Below are 27364 nucleotides of genomic sequence, written 5' to 3'. Positions count from 1 at the left end.
TTTTTTATTGTGAAAATACCGTACAGAAGGGTTACAGTTATATGAGCAAGGTAATGAGTACATTTCTTATCAAGTATTGTTGCCTCCTCCTTTGTTTCACCTTCCCATCCCTTCCCATCCTTCCCCCCCCATCCAACCCTCCCCCCCCCACCAAAGTTGTAGAGTTCGTTTTCGACATAACGACTTGTACATCTCATTGTTGCAATGGGTCCACCTGTATCCCTATTTAAACAATTTGTTTTTCCCTTCCCCTCCACAAATTATACCAACATCAAATACAGTGAAAGCAGCGTTCTTATAAAGCATTGTTGCCTCCTCCTTTGTTTTTCCCCTACCATCCTTTCCCTCCCACCTCCACAACTACACTCTGCCCCTGCCCACCCCCACCTACATTGTAAAGTTCGTTTTTCTACATAGCGTTTTATACCTTTTACTGTTGCAATGGGACAACCTATATCCCTATTTAAACAATTTGTTTTATGAAAGGCAGTTCTAAACCTTGCCAGCCCTTCCCAGCTTGTGTCTCTTCCCATCAAAGAATAACTTCTTCTAGGAGAAAAGCAGGAATAATTGATAAGAGAGTAGGAATGAGACTTATTTGAGTTTTTAACAAGTAAAATGAGAAAATGGCAGTAAATTGTGAAAATGCTTGGTGTATATGGGATTCACAATTGCTAGAAATGAAATGAAGATGTAGACTTCATTAACTTCACTCTTAATCAAAGGACATGAGAGTTATCTCCACATGTAGATATTTTGCAACAGAGCAAAGCAGCAATGGGATCTATTTTAGTATTGTTTTTTCCAACGTTATCTTAAAGGTAGGGAAGGGGGGCGGGAGAAGGTGGGGGAGGAGAGATAGGAAGGGATGGGAAGGGGAAACAAAGGAGAAGGCAACAATGCTTGATAAGAAATGTACTCATGTCAGATTAGGTGATGTTAGGAAAATGAACCCTAAGATATGTATTTAAATGTTTTTTTCTTTCATGCATTTGTTTCTAATGTATTTATAAGATTATTTCTTTGTTGCTTTGTATGTCCCTCCCCCACAGTGTAACCCCTGCTTTCACTGTATTTGATGTCGGTATAATTTGTGGAGGGGAAGGGGAAAAACAAATTGTTTAAATAGGGATACAAGTGTACCCGTTGCAACAATGAGAAGTACAAGTTGTCATGTCGAAAATGAACTTTACAACTTTGGTGGGGGGGGATTTGGTGAGGGGGCAGGAGGAGGCTGGGAAGGGATGGGAAGGGGAAACAAAGGAGGAGGCTACAATGCTTGATAAGAAATGTACTCATTATCTTGCCCATGTAATTGTAACCCCTCTGTACAGTATTTTCATAATAAAAAATTAAAAAAAAAGAAATTTAGTCATTACCTTGCTCATGTAAATTGTAATACCTCTGTATGGTATTTTCACACACACACACACAAAGGTAGAGATGATGCCATAATATCTATCTAATAACCTAGGGGCAGTTTTGCCACATGAAAATAAATACATAAAGCACAGATATGCATACAAATTGTATCTTTAAATGTTTTCTTAAAAAGATTTAACCTGTTTGTCTCAATTCTCTGACCTTGAAGAAGTTGAATGTGATATTAAATTTACAACCAACACAAGAACACAAATTTTCATAAAAGAGGCTAATGAAAAGCATCAGATAGTATAGTATACACTTATGGCCCTTGCTTCTATCTCTCGTTTGTGTCCTCTCAGAAGAAACAGATGTGAGAAATGCTCAACTTTTTTTCATGGCTTTCCTACTAGTGAATTTATGCTGAGCCATATTTAAATAAGTTAATTTTTAACTTTTTTTGAAAACTTCAATTTTATTTTATATATATTATTTTATTTTTTTAAATTTTATTTTATTGTTAAGATGTTGTACAGAGGGATTACAGTTGCATGAGTAAGGCAATGAGTACATCACTTGTTGATCATTGTTACCCCTTCCCTTCTTTGTTGTTATCCTACTATCTCTTCCCTCCCCCAGCTCCCATACTCCTTTTTTTTTTTTTTTTTGGGTCTGGTCGTGGGTCCAGAACTCTGGGCCTGGATGCTGTCCCTCAGCATTTCAGCTCAAGGCTAGTGCTCTACCACTTGAGCCACAGCGCCACTTCCGGCTTTTTTCTTTTTGCTTATGTAGTGCTGAGGAATCGAGCCCAGGGCCTCATGCATGCAAGGCAAGTGCTCTACCACTAAGCCACCTTCCCAGCCCTCCCATACTCCTATACGCCCTCCTCCGCTTGCTGCTCGAAGTTATAAAGTTCGTTTCCAATGTACTGTCCTGTGGGTATCTTTGTTGCAATGGATGATCCTGTGTCTTTGTTTCAGTGTTTTGTTATTCCTCTTCCACTCCTCAGATTAGACAAGATGCACAGTTTCAAAATCGAGTACAGTGACAACAGGGGATATGCCATAGGGGAAAGAACATACAAAGGAAACAACAACAAAAAATAATAAAATCACATGGCACATTTAAAACAGTAACAATAAAGACAGGCCTCTTGTGTCCAAATCTTGGGGTTCATTTTTCTTAGCATCATCTTATATGGTCATTTGTACATGGTTTTTGAGCTTTCTAGCTTATCGGATAAGATTATCCTATGACCCAGCAATCCCACTTCTGGACATTTACCCAAACAATCACAAACAAGGCCACACTAAAGCTACCAGCAGAACTATGTTTATCGCAGCATTATTCACCATAACTAATATATGGAACCAACCCAGATGCCCCTCAGTAGATGAGAGGATCAAGAAAATGTGATACAAACATACAATGGAATTCTATGCTTCCATCAGAAAGAACGACACCACCTCATTTGTTACGAAAAGGAAAGATGTGGAAAAAGTCGTATTAAGTGAAGTTACTCAGTCCCAAAGAAAGTTAGGTCCCATGGGTTCTCTTATTTGCAAGAATTAGTATACATATAGGATACTCTTATTTTTTAACATTTATATTTACTTCAGAACTATGAAATATCATGTTATTCCACTGGGGTTTTAAAAGTACAACTTTGCTAGTATACTCAAGCTAAAGGAGAAAAGCCTAAAAACATTTACTTTGTTTATTTTCTCTTTTATTGAATGGCTTAGAAAGTGAGAACAAACAACCTTTTTGACAAATCTACAGTGATGATCTCCATGCAACAATGTAAGAGAAAGGTTGCAATTTTCCATTTCCTATTGAGAATGACATTAAGGGAGCTACAAGGAGCTAGCTGGTCTAGGAAAGGTGAAGCTGTTTGGAAGACAGAAATAGGTCATGGCGCTTTCTAACTTTCCTGGCCTAGACAATTCTGGTCTCCTCTATACTATGGAAAGAAAACTGGTTACTGTTTGGGAATATGTAAGTAGAAGAACTTACAGCTTACCCTTGTGCTGAATTCACTATGCTTAAGGTAGGGGGATTTTCATACTTCACAATGATGAGCCATTTCCAAAGGAAATACTATCCCAATGACTAAATAAAGAATTAATATAGTAAAGATCAGTTTTCTTTTCTACAAAATAAACAACCAACCCAAAAAGACAAAGCAGTAGTCTTCAAGTAGAAAAAACAAGACTTGAAAATATGATGTCTATATATGGAGGAAAGCAATAGGAAATAAAGGAAATACAGATACTGCTTTCAAAATTTGAGAAAAAAGTCTCCAAATCTCAATCAGCCAAACTTTAGAGACTATCAAAAATAGCAGAGGGGCTGGGAAGGTAGCTCAGTGGTAGTGTGCTTGCCTTGCATGCCTGAAGCCCTGGGTTCGATTCCTCAGCACCACATAAGCAAAAAGAAAAAAGCTGGAAGTGGCTCTGTGGCTCAAGTGGTAGAGTGCTAGCCTTGAGCTGAAGAGCTGAGGGACAGTGCCCAGGCCCAGAGTTCAGGCCCCACGATCGGACTCCTCCCCAAAATAGCAGAATACTAACAACTTTATAGCCTATCAAATATAGTAAATAACACAAGAAGTATTTGATGTTGGGAGGCAAATTTTCCAAAGATAAACAAATAATAAAGTATGCTCAAGCTAAAAAAACCCCTAAGAGTAGAATTTACATGTAACCAATATTTTTATAAAATCAAGTTTATGAATTAATTACAGGAGGTCCAATGGAAAATTCCTACAGTTACTGGGTAGAAGATGTTTCTTAATGAGTGCTTCATAAGTATGAAAAAGGCAAAGGACAAAATGAGCTACTTCTGTGAGTTAGAGTACTTACTCCTAAATAAACTAATAAAGCTTCCTACCATTAGCACCTTATTTTTGTCTCTAAAGCAAGCGCATGTTCTTCTAATCAATATTGTTATATGTTTGAAACATTATCAGATATAAGACATACAGAATCAAGATTAGTATTTTTCATTTCAAAATTATTATTGAAGAAGGAAGCTTTATGTATTTGATATTTATGCCCGGGAGCCAGCAGCTCATATCTATAATCCTAGCTACTAAGGAGGGTGACATCTAGAAGATTGTGGTTCAAGGATGGCTCAAGAAGAAAAATTCATTTTCAAAATAGCACTCCATTTCCACAATAACCAGCAAAAGTAGGCCTGACGGCATGGCTCAAGAGTCAGAGTGCCAACCAAGGAAGCATGACATCTTGAGTTCAAACCTCAATATCATTAAAAAAACCCAAGATCTGGTATTGAAACTCAACTCTGGGCTCAAGCCTATTTCTCTATAAAATGGACTCAATAATGGTCTTTACCTCATAAGATTGTTGTGACATATAAATATTGAATTAGATAGTTTCAAATAGCACCTGATATTTAACACATGGTAATTATTTCTACCATTATTATTATTATTATTATTATTATTATTATTATTATTATTATTTGGTCGGTCATGGGGTCTGAACTCTGGGCCTGGGCGCTGTCCCTCAGCTCTTCAGCTCAAGGCTAGCGCCCTACCACTTGAGCCACAGCACCACTTCTGGCTTTTTCTTCTCATGTAGTACTGAGGAATCAAACCCAGGGCCTCATGCATGCAAGGTAAGCACTCTACCACTGAGCCACCTTCCCATCCCCATAATTATTATTTTTATTAATTAATTTATTATTATTTTTTAATGTTATTTGGTTTATAATCTTTTTTTTAAGACAGGGTCTTACTCTGTAGTCCAAGCTCGCCAAATACTCTCAGTACTCCTACCTCAGCTTCTCCAGAGTAATTTGTTTTGTTAATGTATAGATAGGATTTTCTAATTTCCTAAACAAAACCCCATTCTTTGAGGGTAATTTTTTTCCTGGTCCTGGGACTTGAACTCTGGACCTGGGCACTTCCTGAGCTCCATTTGCTCAAGACTAGCACTTTAAATATTGAGCCATGGCGCCACTTTTTTTTTGTATGTGTTGTGATTAATTGGAGATAATTGTCTCACAGACTTCCCTACTCGAGCTGGCTTCAAACCAAAATCCTCAGATCTCAGCCTCCTGAGTAGCCACGTTTACAGGCTTGAGCCACTGGTGCCTCGCTGAGAGTATTCTTTTAAGGAATACTTAATCTGCTTTTTGCTGAGAATCACTACTTACTCAAGCCCACAAATTAATTAACAGCAGAAGAAAAGCTTGACATTCATGACGCCATGGTGTGTGACGAGAATCAGTGATCCAGGAACTTGTATTACTTAAACCTTTAGTTTTTTAAAATGGTATTTTTAACTTTTAATTTTAATTTCTATATATGTTTTTATTGTAAAAATACTGTACAGAGGCGTTACAGTTACATGAGTAAGGTAGTGAGTACATTTCCTATGGAGCATTGTTATTTCCTCCTTTGTTTTTTCCCTACCATCCCTTCCTAACTTTTAATTATGAAACTATGAAAACCCATTGTGGCTAAATAGTCCTTTTGCTATATAGTGTCTATTTAGTGGATAAGGAAACACATGGATTGTGAGCTCTAGATGGTATACTTTGCCTAACTCATCATATAAAGGAAAAGTAGGTGGAATGACAGAGCTGGAAGGGCAGAAATAACCATGGAGGTAGGTGGTGGGAAGTGTGAAAAGCCAACAGTATAAATATGAGATCAATCTCAGCTTTATCCTACATGATGTTGGTTTTCTCTATAGGGTCCATCAGAGATCTAGCTGTTCCTCAATGACATCTTTCCCCTAAGGGATAAACTGAAGTGGAAGGCAATTCACTTGGTAAACTCGATGAGCTTGGCAGAGACTGAGATTTTCTTAATAAAGACCCAGAAACACAATAAATCAAAGAAATTTTGGGCAAATGGGATTGCATGAAACTGCAGAGCTTCTGCACGGCAAAGGACAAAGTTAGCAAGATCAATAGAAAGCCCATGAATTGGCAGAAGATATTTACTAGCTGTATAACAGACAAAGGCCTCATACCTAAAGTATAGTTAGAACTCAAAAAATTTAATCCTCCAAAACTAAATCATCAAAGAAACAACGGACACATGAAGAAATTCTCATCATCTATGCCATAAAAGAAATGCAAATCAAAACACATTGAGATTCCACCTCACCTCAGTTAGAATGGCTATAATGAAGAAATCTAGCAACAACAGATTCTGGAGGGGATGTGGCCAAAAGGGAGCCCTGCTGCCCTGTTGGTGGGAGTGTAAACTAGTTCAACCACTCTGGAAAGCAGTATGGAGGTTCCTCAAAAGACTCCACATAAGCTCCCCTATGACCCAGCAATCCCACTTTTGTGCATTTACCCAAATGACCACAAACAAGACCATACTAAAGCTACCAGCACAACTATGTTTATCGCAGCATTATTTACCATAGCTAAGATAAGGAAGCAACCCAGATGCCCCTCAGTAGATGAATGGATCAAGAATATTTGGTATATATACACAATGCAATTCTGTGCCTCCATCAGAAAGAATGAGATTGTCCCATTTGTTAGGAAATGGAAAGGTTTGGAAAAAATTATATTAAATGAAGTAAGCCAGGCCCAAAGAAACAGAGGTCCCATGGTTTCCCTTATTTGCAATAACTAGTATATGTCTAGGATAATCTAATCCGGTGAGCAGAAAAGCTCAATTTACTAGTTCTGGGGGCGGAGGAGTGGGGGATATGGGGGAGGGAAGGAGGGAAGGAGAAAAACAAAGGAGCGGTTGTACTCACTACTCTACTCATGAAATTGTAACCCCTCTGTACAGCATCTTTACAATAAAATAACATGTAACAAAAAGATATAAAATGGTGAGTGTGGGCTTTGTACCAAACACACTGATCACCCAGGTTTACTAAATACCTAGTAAGTAGGGACTTATTTCATCTGACTGACAAATGGAAATGATGGTGATTTTGCAATCTATTATGGATCATCTCTGGGAAGGAAAACTATATGAAAATTATGTTTATCTGAATGCGTTTTCAACACACTTGCAGTTAATCATTTGCAAATAATTAGAGTATTTTCATGTTACCATTTATTCATCGAATCACTCAACTGATTACTGTCCCAAAACATAACATCTTACATTGGGTTTGTAGGTTTTCCTGTCTTATGGATTATGCAATATCATCCTGAAGATTTAAGTTGAACAATGAAGATCCATGTTGATCTGCTCTAAAGACACCCAGACTGAGGGGAGAGGCTGGGTTGAGAGATTGGGCAAGAATGTTGAAAGGGGGGCTGGGAAAGTGGCTCAGTGGTAGAGCGCTTGCCTTGCATGCCTGAGGCCCTGGGTTTGATTCCTCAGCACCACGTAACCAAAAAGAAAAAAGACGGAAGTGGCTCTGTGGCTCAACTGGTACAGCTCTAGCCTTGAGCTGAAGAGCTGAGGGACAGCTCCCAGGTCCAGAGTTCAGGCCCCATGACCGAACCCCCCCCCCAAAAAAAGAATGTTGAAAGGGGTGACATGGATCAAGATGCATTGTATTCATAGACTGCTTTTTCAAATGGCAAGTCCTTTGTACAATGACTTAAAGATAATAAGAATATCATTCAAAAGTGATAAAAAATGAGTAATAATGATAAAAATAAAGACTCCGAGAGTAGCATCTGAATTACAAAAGCATTGAAAACAACGGCAGTTATTTGTTTGTTTGGTGAAATGATTCTGAAAGGGAAAAAAATCTGTCATTTCATATTAAATAAAGATGAACTTCTTAAAACTATGCAGCTAAAAATACTTAATGTTAGAGGTTTTGAGTTTGGAGCATAGTGTTAACAAGTCTGCTACCACCATGCATGAGGTCCTGAGTTCAATTCCCAACATTACATTACAAAAACTAAAAGTAGAATCTGGTGTAGGTTTCAATTCCCTCAACCACTTAGGTGTGGGTGAGTGCTTTCTGGAAGTACAACTTTAGGTGTTTATTGAGTTTGAATTTAGACTATGTAGAAAAATTTTGTAGAAAGATTACCTGTCCTAGGGATCGCCAGTCCAAACCAGCACTGCCGATATACACGTGCTGTTTGTCCACAATCCAGAAGGAGGACTGCAGCCGGCCCTTGTTGTAGGCGGTCATGTTCATGTAGGTCACCTCAGCTCCTAGAAGGTCAAAGAGATACCTGTCAGCCTCTGCATCCAGGCCCTGTACTGGTAAGCACCATCTACCAGTAGCAATACTCACAATCTGCTATAGGTCCCAACTGACATTTCAGAGAGCCAAATATTTACGTTCATTTTTTACAGAAAAGTCCCTCAAAGTGCTAAAGCAAAAGGAACAAAGACAACTTTTCCTGTAGAGACTGACAAGACCATGGATTTTCAAGTCCCCAAACTTCATATGAACATCTTGCTCCCCAACGCTGGTCATCTAGAAGGTAACACAGGTATAAATATCCTTTGTTCTTATTGTGGAGTAATTTTAACACAATTTTTTTCAAATATTCCTTATTGAGATTAAAGTGACTACATATGTTTCACAATATTGTGGAATAGTTATACTTAGCTAAGGTCACAAACACATGTTAACCTTCACAGTTATAATCATCAGTATCTTAATCTACAAAGTTTATGGACTCTAAGAACTTTAACTATAAGACTATTTCTTCCAAATTGGGTGATAGGTACTTTTCCTTCCTTTGCTTAGTATCAGTTGTTCCCTCTTCCTCTCTCATTCCCTCCTTCCCATCACTGCCCTTTAGTTGCTCAGTTCATTTTCATCAATGTCCGGTGCAGCTGATGGGCCCCTCTGTTGTATTTTTCACCTGCTCTCCACCGATTGTGTGACCTCCTCTCAGCTTCCTTCAGATGTGCATGCATATACATCATATATGAGGGAAAGATTATAAAGGCATCTAAAGACAGTAAGACAAAGTCCTTTGTTTCCTTGTCCCTCGGTTCTTTTTACCTGTATTATTTTATGCACATATGAGGAGATGCTTGGGTATTACAATTTTGTGCTTTTCTCCCAAGACTGACCTCTTTTGGTTTCATTGTGTTTGGCTGTCTTGAGTCCTATTTGCTTTGTCCTATCTCATTGCATTTTGAATCTAACATCAGGGAGACTATGTGCCATTTGTCTCTCTGATCTTAGCTTATCTTGCTCAACATGATTTGTTCTAGTTCCATCCACTTCCTTGTGGATGCCATTATTTTGTCCTTTCTAATGGTTGTGTAAAATTCCATTGTATATAGGCACCACAATTTTTGGATCCATTCATCTGTAATGGGGCATCTGGTCAACACAAATTTTGTAATCAATCAAAGGCTCAGTCTTGGTCAGTATTATGAGTCTTCCAAATGAGAAACTGGATTGTTATTCCTTCTATGCCTTATGTAATCTTTCCACTTCTTTACTTGCCTTTGCTTCTGCAATAGTTAATTTAGATTTTGTCTCTTCTTGGTTTTTATTCAATCGTTCTTAATTTAAACAATCATTATTCAAGCTTTACCAAAATGTGGGCTTAAAAGTTTAAACAAGTTGCTCAGACTGTCATTAAGACCAAAAATACCTTCTTAAAGCTGAATTTGACCAACTGTTTAATCAGTGTATGGTACAACCACTCTCAAGCCTTTATGTATAGCTGCTTCAAATATTAGTATAATCTCTCATAAAAAGAACATTAGCCCCTTCAGTGCAAGGCCATTTTAGCTAAAGTTCCATCCTTTCTGAAAGAACAGACTTGCATGCATATCATTAATGAGCTAAGCTATTCTGCTCTCAGATGTTCAGCATTATTAATGAAGAGAGTATATTCTGGTGGCACACTTCATTGTTAGAATCTTCGCTACCAAGAATTCATAACATTGTTGGCATGCGAATACATGCCAGCAGTATCTAGAAAAGAGGAGTATAATTACACCAATAACTTAATCGCCACCTCTTGGGAAACCATGAGTGATGCTTATGGATGCCCAGTAGCAGGAAGATGCAAAGAGTAGTTGGCAATTGTGCAATGATCTGATGGGACCCACAAATGTACTCAGGCACATTTTCTCTGTAAGTGGAGTAGTCTCTTTATTCTAGAAGCATATGGCCCATGCTCCTCAGGCTCCAGCCACCTTAGCAAAGGGACACTCAAGGAAGAGTAATAGATCCTAAGGTGGGAATGTTAAGCAGAGCAGATTTTGGAAGCAGTAAGTTACCACCCATGACAATTACAGAGAGATGTGAGTCTGGAGATGTACAGGCCCTGGAAACATAGCTGCTGGCACTACGTGGATCAATTGTACAATGTCTGTCCTTGAAGACAGCATTCAAGGGCAGCCATGATGAAAAACCACGAACTGTGTGACTTCATACAATAAAAACTTATTCTGTCTCAGTTTTGGAAGTTAGCGGTCCAAAATTGGGCTAAGGGTACAGTTCAATGGTAAATTGTTTGACTAGTGTGCATGCAATCCTCGATGTTCACTCCTTAGTGATTCAAAAGAAAACCACCATAGAAAAGTATACCATCAGGCTGTCAGGAGGGCATGTCTTCCTCTGAAACCTGTGCATACGTCCTGGACCCTGGCAGGCTGAGAGGCTGTCAACTTAGGTGTGCTTTGGTTGTAGCAGCTCACTCCCAATTCTGCCTCTCTTGTCACATGGATCTTCCCCTGTGTCTGTTTTCTTTCTCATTAGGACACTAGTCAGGTTGGGTAAAGGGCTTACCTCAGTAATTTACAACCATATATTAACTCAATATATTTGCAATCATCTATTTACAACTAAGGTCACTTTGTATATTACTGAGTAACACAATTCAAATTCAACTGGTTATACTTTTTTTGGCTGGTTATAGACTCAGGCCTGGGCACTCTTCCCCAGCTCTTTTGTTCAAGGCTAGCTCTCTACTACTTTGAGCCACAGTGACACTTCTGGGTTTTTCCCCCCTCATTCTTCAACAAAATAGAAGAGGCAATCCAAAAATTCATACGGAACAATAAAAGACCCCAAATAGCAAAAACAATCCTTATCAGAAAGAACAGTGCTGGAGGAATATCAATACCAAATTTCAAACTCTCCTACAAAGCCATAGTAATCAAAAACAGCTTGGTACTGGCACAAGAACAGACCTCAGGACCAATGGAATAGAATTGAAAACCCAGAAATGAATCCACAGACCTATAGCCACCTAATCTTTGATAAGGGAGCTAAAAAAATAGAATGGAAGAAAGACAGCCTCTTCAGTAAATGGTGCTGGCAAAATTGGTTAATCACCTGTAGAAAACTAAAGCTAGATCCTTATATATCACCTTCCTTAAATATCAACTCCAAATGGATCAAAGACTTGGAGTCAAAGCAGATACCCTGAAAACATTACAGGACAGAATAGGAGAATCCTTAAGTCTCCTTGGGACAGGTCAAAATTTTCTTAAAAGAGACCCAGAAACACAACAAATCAAAGAAAGGTTGGGCAAATGGGACTGCATGAAATTGCAGAGCTTCTGCATGGCAAAGGACATAGTTTAGCAAGATCAATAGAAAGCTCACAGATTGGGAGAAGATCTTCACTAGCCATACAATGCACTTCTGGTTTTTGAATGGTTAATTGAAGATAAGAGTCTCACAGGGACTTTTCTGCCCAAGCTGGTTTTGAACCCATGATCCTCAGATCTCAGCCTCCTGAGTAGTTTTGATTATAGGCATGAGCCATGTCACCCAGCTTATACTTTTTTAAAATAGTGATAAAATGGCCAGTATGAAAAGAAGGAATTTCTCTTGTCTCTGGGAAGAAGAGAATGAAGATGATCTTGGTGTTAACACCACATTCCACCTTCAGTCAAATTCTGCATTGCCTCCCATTCAAATCCCTTTTTGACTAATTCAACTCGAACTCTTGAGATATTTATGGCCTTTTAGCTTTTGACCTCAGACATTGTCTGAAACCTTACCAAGAGTCAGTTACTGCTTTAGATGGTCTGCTTATTAGGTTGCTTAGAATCCTCATCTGTTCTAGTTAGATCTTCTACAACCCCAACCCACTGTCCCCTAGAGACAGCACTAAGCCTATCTATTGATTTCTCTATCCCACTATGAATGTACATTGCATTAAATTTAGCAGGTTATCGTGCATTGTAATTTGAGTCTGGAGCTTATGGGTATCTACAGTCTCTGTAGGTATTTACTGGTATCTAAAATTATTTTTTAAATAATTTTTTATTGAGATTACGTAAATTTCACAGTATTGTGCAATAGTGATACTTAAAGTCACAAACACATTATAACCTTCAGAAGGCAAATTGTCATTATCATGGTCTATAAAGTTTGTGAATCTATAAACTTTGACAATGCAACTATTTCTTCCAAATCAGGTGATACGTACATTTCCTTTTGCTTAGTGTGCGCTGTTCCCTCCCTCCCATCACTGCCCTTGAGTGGCTTAGTTCATTTTCATCAATACCCAGTGTAGCTGATGGGCCCCTGTATTGTTTTTTTTCCACTGTTTCCCTCTGATCCTGTGCCTTCCTCCTAGCTTCCTTCAGAGGTGCACATGTGTATACCCTAGATGAGGTCAAGAATAAGGAGTCATCTAGTAATGATATGACAAATTAAGTAGAGGTCCTTTGTTTCTTGAGTCCTGTTTACTTTGTCATATCTCATTGCATTTTGAATTTAACATCCACATATCAGGGAGACTACGTGTTATTTGTCTCTAATCTTGGCTTACCTCACTCAACATGATTTGTTCTAGTTCTATTATCCTATGAATGCCATTATTTTGTTTTTTGATCTGTTCATCTCTAGTGGGGCATCTGGGTTGTTTCCATATCTTGGCTATTGTGAATAGTGCAGCAATGAACATGGAAGTACATGTGTCCTTGTATCCTTGTATCCTGATTCCTGTTGTTTAGGATAGATGCCTGGAAATGGTATGGCTGAGTTATAGGGGAGGTCTATATTTAGCTTTCTGAGGACTCTCCAGACTGCTTTTCAAAGTGGTGGTATTAATGTACATTCCCACCAGCAATGCAGTAAGGTTCCTCTTTCTCCACAACTCCTCCAGCATTTGTCATTGGGGTAAGGGATATTTTTATTTGCATTTCCTTTATGGCCGGGGATGATGAGTGTTTCTTTGCCATTTTTATCTAAAGAGAAGTCTCTCTTTAGTTCCCTTGCCCATTTAGTAATTGGTTTGTTAGATTTGGGAGGGATTACTTTCTTGAGTTCCCTGTATATAATGGATATTAGGCCTTTGTCTGATATATCGCTGGTAAATATCTTTTCCCATTTGATTTGCTGTCTTTCTAGTTTGGTAGTTATGTCTTTAGCTGTGCAGAAACTTTATTTGAAGGTAGTCCCATTTGTTGAGTCTCTCTTCAATTTATTGTGACCTTGAGACTCTGTTCAGGAAGTCCCTGCTTGTGCTTATAAGTTCACGTGTCTCTCCTACTCTGTCCTGCAGTAGTTTTAGTTTTAGCTTTGATGTTGAGGTCCTAAAGTTATTCTTTTACAATGGAAAAATTCTTTTCCTTTGGCAGAATTTCATTAAGTAATTAATAACAGAATGCTGTTCTGGGTGAAAGTAGGGATAAAAGATCTAAAGTGACTGATTAGTATTCAGGCACAAAGTACCATAAACAGGGTAAATTATAAACAAGGGAAATTATGGCAGTTGTAGAAGGTAGGAAGTCTAGGATCAAAGCATTGGCAGTTCAGAATCTGGTAAGAGTTGGCTTTTTGTTCCTAGATATTACCTTCTCACATGTCCTTACATGTTGGAAACTCAGGGGTTATTTTAGTGCACCTTTCTAGTTCTTTTGTTTCTTTTTGTCTTTCAGCTGGCCTGGAATGTACAATGTAACCAAGCTAGTTTGAAACTCTGCCTGCCTGCCTTGTTCCTTCGTTCCTTCCTTCGTTTGTTCCTTCCTTCCTTCCTTCGTTCCTTCCTTCTTTCCTTGTCTGTTCCTTCCTTCCTTCTTCTCTTCCTCCTTTCTTCTCTTCCTCCCATGGCAGTACTGGGGTTTGAACTGAGGGCTTTGTGCTTTTTAGGCTGGCACAATACCACGTATGCCATATGTCCATCCCTTTTATTCTCTTGCTATTTTTGAGATAGGATCCCACTTTTTGTTCAAGTAGGCCTGAATTTGCAATCCTCCTGTTTATGTTTCATGCAGTTTTACTTTTTGGTCAAGCAGTCCTAGACTTCAATCTTCCTATTTATGTTTCATGCAGCTGGAAAGAGAGGAACATGACAGGACGTTTAGTGTTCTTCTCTCGAGATAGTGGAGTGTGTATGTCTTGATGACATTTCAATATAGGCTGTCCTGGAACTTCAATCTTACCGATCTCTACTTTCCATCGGATAACAGGAATATACCACTCTGCCCAAATATTGGTTTAGATGGAATCTCATGAACATTTCTTTCTTAGATTGGCTAACAGATTGAAATCCACTTAGTATGTGCCTCTCAATAAACTAGTTTTTAATATTTTTTAACAAATTCTAAAAGTCAGCAACCAGTTTTTATGGCATTAACAAGATAATATCATATGCATGCATAATTTTAGAAGCCCCACAATCTTTATGTGTGTGTTTAATTAGTTGCCTAAAAGTATTCGGTTTTGGACTAGAAGCTCATAGAATTTTAGTGAAGTGCCAGTTGCATCAGTTACATGACATAATTTAAAATTTGAAGATTTTAAATAAAAATTCATGCAAATAATCATCATAATGACACACAAGGAAAATGTTTTATGGTTTAAAAAAAGAGGAAAAATCAAGCTCCACACGATGAATCTTTGACAGATTCAACCTCTAAATTTATTTCCAGAAAAACACCTTTGGAAAAAAATGTTAGCAGCTTTAATAAACTTTATGACACTTAAACATAAATAATATACATGAGTAACTTGTAAGGCACAATACTATAATAGACACTTGGGAATTCCAGTCTTCCTAATAACTAGAAATACCTTGCCAATATGATGAGAGTAGTGTTTCTTAGTTTCTTAGCTGATTTCATCATCCACTATTTCTCACCCTCAGGGGATATGTGGCAACACCTGCTGATATTTTTTTGTTTGTGGGAACTATCAGGAGAATGTTATTAGTAGTCAATGGGTAAAGTCTAAAACAGTCTCCCATATTAGTCACTCAGACGCAGATAATCTTCAAGGGTCCTAGAAGCCTCCCCAGATCCCATAACCTTTCTACTTTCCTGGGAAAAAACCATTACCTCAATTCAATCTTTATCATTGTCTTGTCTCTAAAATACATATTCTTAAATATGCATGTATCTTTAATAGCATTATAAAAATAAGCTTGATGTTAGTTTTTGAACAGACAAGTTCCAAGCATGTATCCAAGGAAAACACCTCAGTATTCATAATTATAGATTTCTGAAAAGGCTTTCCAATGGATAGTAAAAGCAATTTTGTAGCAGAAATCTATCTTATCAATCAATATTTTCTTCTGAATGTAGTCTTTGTATGAACAGTGGAAAATGTTATATCTTAAGCTGGAGAGTTATAACTTTTATTGTTATTACTTTTACATTAATGGGCTTTGAACTCAGGGTATGTGCTTATTATGAAAATACTGTCCTTTGAGGCATACCCCAGATCTACTTTTATTACCAAGTACAATTTAATAAATTTAATTAGCAAGACTTTATGATTCATAGGTTTGAAGGCTGAAGGGGAAGACCAAAGTGTAATTCATCATGATACATTTTTAGCTCTTTTAAGCCACTTAGAAAGAGAGAAAAAAAAACAATAAACAGTTCCATGTTCCAGTTGTAAAAAACAGTGAATTTTAAGAGTACACTGAATTTTTTGTAAATTTTAATTTTAACATACTTATTTCATTGTGGAAGTATTTATAAGTTGCTTTTGATATTCTGTCTTTAGTGTAGAGGTTTAGACTTACAAGGATCATTTCTTGGAGTTGTATCTTTCTTCTTACAATGAGAATATTCTACTTCAAGCAAAGATATGGTACTTAGCCCAAAAGTTAAACTATCTATAAGAATGGCTGATTTCAGAAGCCATTAGGTTTAAAAAGCAAGCATTTTGCCTAAAAATAATTATTATAAATTTTGATTTAAAACTAGCATCTACTTAATATTTCCCCAATTAAGCTTAAATATAAAAAATTTTACACTCAAAATATATCAGTAAAAACATTCTCATAGTGGGTCATCAGTTAGGAAATATCAAGGTCAAGGAAATTTGTAGTTAGGACCTATGCTTAATACTTCCATTCTTTTTCCCTTCTACTGGTGCCACATAGAAACAGACACCAAAACAGGGAAAGTGACTGGTAGTTCAGTACTGGTTCCAGTGTTCTCTGAAATACAGCAGTCTTCGAGCTCACCATTTTAGCTAGAATGACAACCTTGTAATTTTGGAGGCAGTTTGGGTGCTAGAGCCTTCATTGCCTTACCACTGGGTGTCTAATAAGCCAAAGACTTTAAAGAACAATCTTCCAGGATTCTGAGATGACTCACCTGCTGACATTGTATAAGACACTTCATTTAGTGTATCAACAGCTTAGAGAAGAAGGCTTACTAGGTAGAAAAAAATACATGGCTATTGTAGACCACATCACAGTGAAGAAATAGAAATCTTTGGAACATTTACAAAGATACTTCAAAAGAACAATCTAGTAATAAGGCAAATATCCTGGTTTGGATCAACAATGTGACACAAAGGCTCTTAAGTTAAAGGCTTGGTTGCCAAATAAATCTTTGCTCCTAATAAATTATTTGTCTCGAGGGTTGTGAAACAGTGACAGAAAGTAGCAGAACAGTATTCTTAGAAATTAAAAAAAATTCCAAGTAAAACTTTAGTCAAACTGATTGTATGATTGTCAGCACTGAAAAACACTTCAAATGAAACAGTTTATGTACAATAAAGAGAACACAGAGATTAAAATGATGACTGAAAAGTTGATGCAGGCAGGAACTTTCTGGAGACTCTACTACCAATGAAAATCTCAGAAGGAGATGAACCTCTCAAAAGGAAAAAGATAGTAAGTGAAGCATAAAGGTAAGAAATTATAAAGTCTGACTAAGACATTTAAAATCCAATTATGGTAATTTAGAAGAAACCACAATCAGAGGGGAAGAAAGAAGTGACAGAATATGTAATGAAGTAAGACTTCTAGGAACTAAAGAATATGTTTCTCAGTTTCTCTTTTAAAACTTTTATTTTATGGTAAAGATGCTGTACAGAGGGGTGACAGTTACATGAGTAAGGCAATGAGTACATTACCCCTTCCCTTGTTGTTCTCCCATTATCCCTTTTTTTCCCACCTCCCTTACTCTTCCCCCCTCCCCGAAGTTGTAAAGTTCATTTCCAACATACTGTCTTGTGGGTATCATTGTTGCAATGGGTCATCCCTGTGTCCTTTTTTCAGTGTTTAGTTATTCCCCTTCCCCTCACCATATTAGATAAATGTATATACAAGATGCAGGGTATCAAAATCAAGTACAGTGACAACAGGGGATATAGCACAGGGGGAAGATCCTACAAAGGAAACAAAAAAACCCTACATAGTTCATTAAAACAACAACAACAAAGAAAGACTTCTTGTCTCTATATTTTGGAGCTCATTTTGCTTAGCATCATCTTATATGGTCATATATACATTGCTTTTGAGCTTTTCTGCTCATCTGATAAAATTATCCTAGATGTATTCTAATTATTGCAAATGAGGAAAGCCATGGAACCTCTATTTATTTGGGTCTTACTTCACTTAGACCGCTCAGCTTCCAGGCTTACTTCACTTAATATGATTTTTTCCCCAAGTCTTTCCATTTCCTAACAAATGGGTTGGTGTTATTCTTTCTGATGGAAGCAATGTTTTTAAATTTCTAAACCTACTTTCTCCTGGTAAGAAATAAAAAAAGACTTGCCCACATATCAGAGTAAATTTTTAGAATAGTAGAAATAAACACATTCTAAAAGCTGTCAGAAAGAAATGAACAAACACAAATGATAACAAAGATAAGCCAATCTGATTTATATGGATATTTTAAGAGTAACAATAAAAACAAGGATGTTGTCTGAGGGGAAATAAAACTTGTGTTTCTAGCAAAGACTGAAGGTAAAACAAAAAATATTTTGTCTTTACAACCACACAAGTTCCTTCAGGAAATGATAAAAGTTTTAACTAGTATTTATACATAGGGGAGTTATAAACTTGTGATTGAAGGGTATAAATCTTACTGGGAAAATGTTAATCAGGAACACAAAGCATACATGACCATTTTGGTTTTCCTTATTTGAATATTGTTATGTGAAAGGCAAAAGACATCAGATCTTAACTGGGCTTATTTAACTTCACTCAAACTTGGTCATAAATAGGAAAACCATTAAAACCTTGCTTTCTTGTATTTGTATTTCATTTCACATGTTATGATGAAAGTCATAGAATGATAAAGAATTAGACATGTACAAGGGATTAGTTCTTGATGTGCACAATGATGAACTCCCATAACTAAGGTATGTGTGTGTGTGTGTGTGTGTGTGTGTGTGTGTGTGTGTGCACGCGCGCATGTGCGTGCACATGTGTGTGCGCCAGTGCTGGGGCATGAACTGGGACACTGTCCCTGAGATTTCTGTGGTCAAGGCTAGCATTCTACCACTTGAGTCACAGCTCCATTTCTTGCTTTTGTTTTAGCTAAGTGGAGATAAGAGTCTCACAGACTTTCCTGCTCAGGATGGCGTTAAATTGTGATTCTCATATCTTAGTTCCCTGAGTAGCTAGGATTGTAGGCATGAGCCACTAGTATCAGGCTCATAACTAAGGTTTTAACCACAAATTAAGGAGTGCATTTACTTCCTGATCAGAAGAACTACACAACCATCTGAATTATTCTGACATCTGAAGCTCTGTTACTCTTATAAATAGTGATGGTTGAAATGAATCTATTAGAAAAGACTAATTCTTAGTGAACCTTCTATTTAATATTCTTCCCTGACAAAAGCTAAATGTTCAGGTGCCAATGGTTCACATCTGTAATTCTAGCTACTTAGAAGACTAAGATCTGAGGATAGTGGTTCAATGCCAGCCCGGGCAAGAAAGTCAGTGGACTCTTATCTCCAATTAACCACCAGAAAACCAGAAGTGGTGCTGTAGCTCAAAGTAGTACAGTGCTAGCCTTGAGAAAAACAGCCCAGGGACAGTGCCCAGGCCCTGAGCTCAAGCACTATTACCAGCTAAAGAACATAGCTAGCAAATTGAAAGTCTACAGAATAGGAGAAGATTTTTACCATATCTAAAATACACATAGAGCTCAAAAAATTAATTGCACCCCAAAAATAAACCCTCAAAGAACTAATGACTCAGTCTATAAATGGCCTAGAGAATTAAAGAGAGACTTCTCTGAAGAAGAAGTAAGAATGGTCAGTAGACACATGAAGAAATGTTCAACATCTCTGGCCATAAAAGAAATGCAAATCAAAACAATATTGAGATTTCACCTTCAGTTAGAATGACTATTATGAAGAAAACTAGCAATAACAAATGCTGTCAAGGATGAGCTCAAAAAGGAATTCTACTACAGTCTTGAGGAGAATGTAAACTTGCTCACCCACCCTGGAAAGTAGTATGAAGGTTCTTCAAAAGACTAAACATAGAGCTTTCCTATGACTCAACAAATCCTCTCTTGGGTATTTATCCAATAGAGCACAAACAAGGCCACACTAAATCTACCAGCACAGCCATGCCCACTGCAGCTTTGTTTACCATAGCCAAGATATGAAATCAAACCAGATGACCCTCTATGGATGAATGGATCCAGACAATGTGGTATATGTATACAATGTAATTCTATGCTTCCATCAGAAAGAATGGTATTTACCATTCAAAGGAAATGGAAAGATTTGGAAACATTATATTAAGTGAAGAAAGCGAGACTCAAATAAACCTAGGTTGCACGTTTTCCCTAATTTATGGTAACTAGAATGTGTCTGTAAAACCTACAATTAAAACACACTGGGACATGATAAATTTTACAGGTCTCTACACATTCACACAATGAGACCAAAGCAGGATATTCTTAGGAGTGGATCACAAAGGCTCAATAGCATATGATTATATAAAATAATATATTTTAAAACTTCGGGGGAGGGAGAAGAGTCGGAGAGGAGGGGTGAGGATAGGGATAGTAGGACAAAACAAAAGAGGGGCTAACAATGCTGGACAAGAAATGTACTCATTGCCTTACTCATACCACAGAACTTACTAAAACTTAAACTCCCAACAGTTGATTTCTCAATTGTTCCAACCTCTTACTCTTCTTCCGTAAAATATTACACTATTGTCTTTTATTGAAAATAAGAAATAAACTTTTGATTAGGTCCTCACAGAGAAAGGAAAAGAGGGAGGGTTTCTGTTCAATAGTTAACCTTTCATTCAAGATCCTCTGCTGTAGTTGAGGCTTCTCTGTTGCCACTGTTACAGATCTAAGGACCCTAAGCTCTGGGTAGCTTTTCTTTTTTTTATTATTTTATTTTATTTTTTGTGAATACACTGTACAGAGGGGTTACAATTACATGGGCAGGATAATGCGTACATTTCTTATCAAGCATTGTAGCTTTTCTTAAATCTTCAGGAGAATAAGGGCATCAGCCCTTATGCACCTATCAAAACTTTGCTCTGAGGCAAGGAAGAGTGAACTTAAAATCCTTCCTATAAAGGCCATTGTTAAAAGTGATAGTCCACTTGAGCAAGGACAAGGTAAAGCGACAATTCCAGATATCTGCTAGAATCAGGAAGCTGAGTGGACAGAGGAGCCAAGACCAGGAACTGGGGAGACAGAAAGTAGGGGCAGAGGAGTAAGTCTAGGTAGTCCAGTCCCATATCTCAAGATGAGTCTGCTGAGCACTCAGGAACCAATGAGGTGGAGCTCCAGTGGCACAATCGGTTAGCGAGCAGTACTTATAAGGAACCAGTGAGGTCTCCTATTTCTTGATAACCAAGGTCAATCAGGTTCCCCTCTCTAGCATGCTAGAACTTGACAAACCCGTATTCCTCCTCTAGTTTTCTCCTATCTCAACTCCTCATTCTACCAATAAATCTATTGAGAGTTGGAAAGAAGGGAGTACAAGGAGATGGAAAGGAGGTAAAAAGGCCCTGGAAGAAATAAACGATGGAAGATAATCAGCATGGTGACGTGATGACCCTGGTGTCAGACTTGCACCTTCACACTCTACGCGGACCCTTTAGTAGCTGCATGTGTTTCCAGTGCCTCAGTTCTCTCCTCTGCAAACCTGAAAGGAGAGAGGCTATTTTACGTAGTTGTTGTGAGTGTTAAATGAATTAGTAGACCGAGGCAGAAGCATGAAGGAAGAACTTGTCAATATGAATCCCGTGTGGTTATCACTTCCTGTAACCACTTTCTCCAGTCTTTTCTTGTTCACATTTTTCTTCCTTATTAGCTTATACGCTTCATGAGTCATAATGATATTCTGATACAGCTACATCTAGAGGAATTTGGTATCTGCTGAATATTTGGATAACTAAACCATCTTTCCTCACATTTTCCCTCAAAATTACCAAGTAATCAAGCAACTTATATAATCACAATAAATCAATTAGAATCACATTAAATCAATTATATAATATAATCAGGAGAAGTGTTCAGATTTTTCCCCTCAATATTAAGGCTTGAAAGCAAGGCCTGGGCACTGTGCCTCAGCTTTTCTGCTCAAGGCTGCTATTCTCCATGTCTGGCTTTTGGTGATTAATTGAAGATAAGACTCTTACAGACTTGCCTGCTCATGATCATCAGCTCTCAGCCACCTGATAGCTAGGATTATAGTGAGAGCCACTGGCGCATGGCTTGAAGTGCTGGTTTTAAGATGAAATCTTTCATGAGCAATATTGGCTCACAGAACCCAGCAGAAAACTCACTGTGAAACCTAACAAAGTCTCTAAGTCATGATTGAATCTGGGAAACTCAGAAATTTGAAATGAGTAACATTTCCTAGGCCATCAAAAGGAAATTGGAAGCCAAAATAATGAGATTAGTCAGGATTCTGTAGAAAGGGTAAGAAAGAACCTGGGTTATGAATCAGAAGTCTGAAAGCAGACTCAGACAGCAATTCGTGCAGGGAAGTGGAGAGAATAGACATGTTCCTTGCTCTTCTGGAGGTTGTCACTGGCCTATTTCTTTTAGCAAAGCATTGTGTAGCCAAGAGATGCTATTACATGTTTCTCAGATAAACATGTTGTGAACACTTTTTTTTTCATTGTGAGAATACCATACAGAGGAGTTACAATTACATGGGCAAGATAACAAGTTCATTTCTTATCAAGCATTGTTGCCTCCTCTTTGTTTCCCCTTCCCATCCCTTCCCATACTCCCCCCTCCCTCCCCCATCCTCCCCCCACCCCCCTCCAAAGTTGTAAAGTTCGTTTTTTGACATAACGACTTGTACATCTCATTGTTGCAATGGGTCCACCTGTATCCCTAGTTAAACGAGTTGTTTTTTCCCTTCTCGTTGTGAACACTCTTTACCAGGGACAACTCTGAGTGTCATTCCTTGCCTGGCTAGCAGTGCAATGAGTGGAAACAAGTGCTTCCGAAAACTACTGCCTTCTTGCTGACAATTCACAGGGAAGGAAGTATTTGGGCCCAGCTTTTGCTTATCAGTCATAATTTTTCATTTCACAAGTAGATGTGTAAAAAAGGATGGTGGTGGATACTCTGGTCTGAATGTGGTCCTTTGTGAATGGAAGAAGGTGCTATCTGTGAACCAAGAATTGGGTCCTCACTTGACCCTGAATCTGTTGACACATGATCCTTGACATTTCTACTTCTAGAGATCTGCAAAAGGAATTTTTATTATTTATAAGCCACCCAAGTGGTGGCTCATGTTTGTAATCCCATCACTTGGAAGATAGAGAGACTGGGAGAATACTGTTGAAGAAGAGCCCCGAGAAAAACGTTAGTGTGACCTCATACACCTGTCATCCCAGCTAGGAAGGAGGCATAGGTTGGAATATTGCAGGCTAAACTTGATTCTTGCAAAAAGCACAAGATTCCATTAAGAAAAAAAGCTGAAAACATAAACAAGACAAAACAAAACAAATTAGGGTAAAAAAAGGATAGACTATGTGTCTGGTATATACATTTATCTGATTTGGGGAAGGGAAGAGGAATAACAAAATGGTGAGACAAAGGACAAAAGGTGAATCAATGAAACAGTGACACTCACAAGACACTGTTGGAAATGAACTTTATAACTTGATGGGGGAGAGGAGTTAGGGAGAGGGAAAATGGGAGAAAACAAAAGTGGGGGTAACAATGTTTGACAAGAAATGTACTCATTCCTTACTTATGTAACTGTAGCCCCTGTGACATCACCTTTACAATAAAATTTAAAAAAAGCATGACAGCCTATAGTTCAAATGGTAGACCACTTGCCTGGCTAGTGTAAGGCTAGTATAGTACTGAGTTCAAAATCTAGTTATGGTATATGACTATTGCAGCCTGATTAGACTACCACAAGTAACACAGGTAAGTTAAAGAAATGCTTCAAAAATGGCCAGTAGAGCTTCCTCTTTGGGGCCTCTCTCCTGGTGGAGAGTTTCTGCTACTTCTTTCACAGCTTTCCATTTACTTTCAAATAAAGGTGTTCTGTTCACCTGAAAAAATGGTCAACATGTGAAGAAAAGGAAAACATTTCTGGCTATCAAGTAAAATCAAATCAATATAACACTGAGATTCCATCTTACCCTGGTTAAAATGAAGATCATCAAGAATGCAAACGTTAATGGATGCTGGCATGGATGTGGGGAAAAGAGACCTTAATACACTATTGGTGAGAATATAAACTGGTGCAACCACTGTGGAATGCAGATTGGAGATTCCCAAGAAAAGACAAAACTGTAAATGTAGATAGAACTATCCTATGATCCAGCAGTATCACCCTTGGACATCTACAAAAATATTACAAGTTAGGATACAGTAAAGCCACTTGCACAATCATGTTCATTGCTGCAGTATTCATCATAGCCAAGGTATAGAAACAACCCAGATGCCCTTCAATGGACCAAAGGATCAAGAAAATGTGATATACATACACATACACACATGCACACATGCATGTACACTCAATATGGTGTTTTACTCATCCATAGGAAGAATATTACATTACTTGGAAAGAAATGGAGAGACAAGGAAAGAATTATGTTAAGTAAAGTTAGGCCCAGAGGGACAGAGGAAGCATGTTTTCTCTGACATGAAGATATTGTGTCTGATTTATAGATAAGGAAATCAACAGATACAGGGTCATATGCACATATACACAAATATATTAATTAAAGTATACTATACACAGGGGAGAATTGAATTGGTGAAACTCCTTAGAGCAACTAAATCACAGTCTAACAAAATAAATACCGGGAAGATGGTACTCGAGGTATGTGGGGGGGGGGGAGTTCAAGGGTATGGGTGTAGACCAAGGTATTGGGGGAGAAAGTAGTCATAATATTCAGTGCATATTCTATGAAACTATGAAAACTGAGGGGATGGATGGGATTGGAGAGAATAATGTAAGGGTGATGTTGATCAAGATGCATTGTACTCATAAGCTGATATGTCGAATGATAACCCCTTTGTAAAAAAACTATTTAAAAGTAATAAAATGTCATTAAAAAAGAGAAATGCTTAAGGGAAGTTGGCTCTAAACCAATAGCTTCCAGAAACTTCAACCTATCCTAAAAATGAAACTGAATTCTTCATTTTCTCACATTTCTCAGTTGGCCTAAAGTTTTATGTAAGTTTTGTAATGTCAAAGTCTTTGTAGTGAGTTAATTACTATGAGTGATTTCACCCCAGTATTTGGCAGGAATTACTTTTGCTGTTAGAACAAACAAACAGAACAAAGAAGCCAACAAACCGACCTGCCAACCTTATGCTTGGAAGTCAATAAAATTTGAACACTGTTAAGAGATTTAAAGGGAGGTCTGCACCATGGGAAATCTTTGGTTCTACAACTACATAAAGCTTCTAAATAGAGTTTTCACAAACTATTCTGCCATAAAGATACATACCCTGGGGAAAAATCACCTGCTTCTAAAACTAAGGGTGGGGGCAAGGAGGGTTTGAATAAGTAGATCTAATTCCTAGATGCTCTAGTGCACACGCTCTAGTTTCTGTTCTTTCACAATGATGGAATTCTTCCTTCATTAGAAAAAAATGTAATCCCAGCTGCAAAACCCCCTGTAGGTTAAAACTCATCAAGAAAGAATTTGGATTACAACTAACTGAACTTTCAAGTTGACAGCTTTAAATAAATAGGGAATTCACCAGACTGAAAAGTTATAATTGTTTTCTTCAGACATGTAATGAATAGATGACTCTTCTTCCCATTAAACTTGTGCTGTTAAATGGTAATCGTGCTGCTCGGGGAATTTTCTTAAACTTAGTTCTCCCAACTTTCTTTTCTTTTTTAAAAAAGATGGAAAGCATGGTATCGTGGTGAATGCCTGTAATATCAACTACTTAGGAATGGAGCCAAGAGGATTGTGGCCTGAGGCTGGCCAGCAAAAGGCTTAAGCAGCAGATCCTTGAAAACTAGATACCTTGAGTTCAATACCCATATATATATATATATATATATATATATATATATATATATATATACACACCCATATATATGTACATATATACACACACACCCATATATATGTACATATATATACATATATATATACACCCATATATATGTATATATATACATATATGTATATATATGTATATATATAGGGTTTGAGTATATCACTTAGTATATATTGAGTAAATAAATGACCACATTCCATGATCCAGTACCATATCCAGTCTGCCATATTTTGTAATGCATAATTAACATTTTACATGAATCACATTTTACATTAAAGAAAGGTCACTTGCTAAAGAATACATAATATAATTTCTGCAGTTGGCAGAGTAAAAATTAATTAGCAAATTAAGTACCTCTCCCATCAAATTCACCTTCTAATATCTGCTCTGCAAAAATGGAGGGAGTTCCTTTTAGCATTTCTCCTCTGCAACAAACACAGCTTAGTTTTCATGAGTCCAAGCGCTGGAGAGGGTGGCTGGTGCCTAGTGGACTGATGATATGGGCCTGAGGCCAGCCAGCTGGGCTCAATTCTAACCATAATACATGGTCACTCAGAACACTTACGTGCCTGGACTGGCCTCATTCAAACTTATTTTGTGTGTGGCTCTTTTCACATGGATACTATCTCAACTCTTGTTTGTGCCAGAACCCTATTCTCTCTGCTTCCTTGCATGCTGGCTAGCTACCATGGCCCTCCTTTGCTGTGATTGCACCTAAAGCCAGGGTTGCAGATATGCAAAAGCAAGATACATTTCAAATACATAAGAATGGTGTAAGCACATTACTTAACACAAGTATATCCTATATAAAGGCTTGAGTCATCCTTATTATGTGTCTCCTATATTTTCCCTAGCCGTTGCTCGCAGAGGAGGACTATTTGTCAGTTCGCGCGCCCGTCCACTGACTACAGACCACCTCCACTCTGGACAGCTTCTTTTCACTTGCCAGGGATGACAGAAGGCTCCAGCCCAAGAAAATCAGCTTACTTCTCTGCTATCCCCGGAACTGCAACAGTTCTTTCAGTATATCTGAACTCTAGCCTTAGGTTCCTCTCGCCCCAGACAATATACATCCTTTTCCTATTTAGTTACCATTAAATCGTGGCTAAGTAATTATTCACATTACATTTTCTTTAGTTTAAGATGCTGTGTGGCTCTAACTCTCAATTGGACACAGACAGGTACATGCTATTTTCAAGAAAAAAGAAAAAGGAGCATGTGAAAAAGAAATCCATTGGTGAGGATCTTCTACTCAGGTACAGATGTGATCTGATAATAACAATAAAGAATCCTGAAACTAGTAAAACATTTAATGGTGGCTGCTCTTCAGACTCAGAATTGTGATCTGTGGCCTGAAACACTAGCCATATTCCCTTCCCACACCTCATAGTTCTCCACCTCCCACTCTTTTTA

At 37.8% G+C, this 27364-nt stretch overlaps 1 protein-coding gene across 3 annotated transcripts in view; it reads right to left on the bottom strand.

The window, feature by feature from the left end:
* Pld5 (phospholipase D family member 5) overlaps nt 1–27364 on the bottom strand; it is a 350998-nt gene that overhangs the window by 85803 nt on the left and 237831 nt on the right. For all 3 annotated transcript variants that reach the window (XM_070034254.1, XM_070034255.1, XM_070034256.1), the window contains one exon: nt 8361–8488. In XM_070034254.1, the coding sequence (XP_069890355.1) occupies nt 8361–8488 (128 nt within the window). The remainder of the gene's footprint in view (nt 1–8360; nt 8489–27364) is intronic.

Source organism: Dipodomys merriami, unplaced genomic scaffold, assembly GCF_024711535.1.
Source record: "Dipodomys merriami isolate MVZ:Mamm:240054 unplaced genomic scaffold, mDipMer1.0.p SCAF_24, whole genome shotgun sequence".
Lineage (NCBI taxonomy): Eukaryota > Metazoa > Chordata > Mammalia > Rodentia > Heteromyidae > Dipodomys > Dipodomys merriami.
The sequence above is the reverse complement of the archived record's forward strand: the minus strand, read 5'-3'. Positions and strand labels throughout refer to the sequence as shown.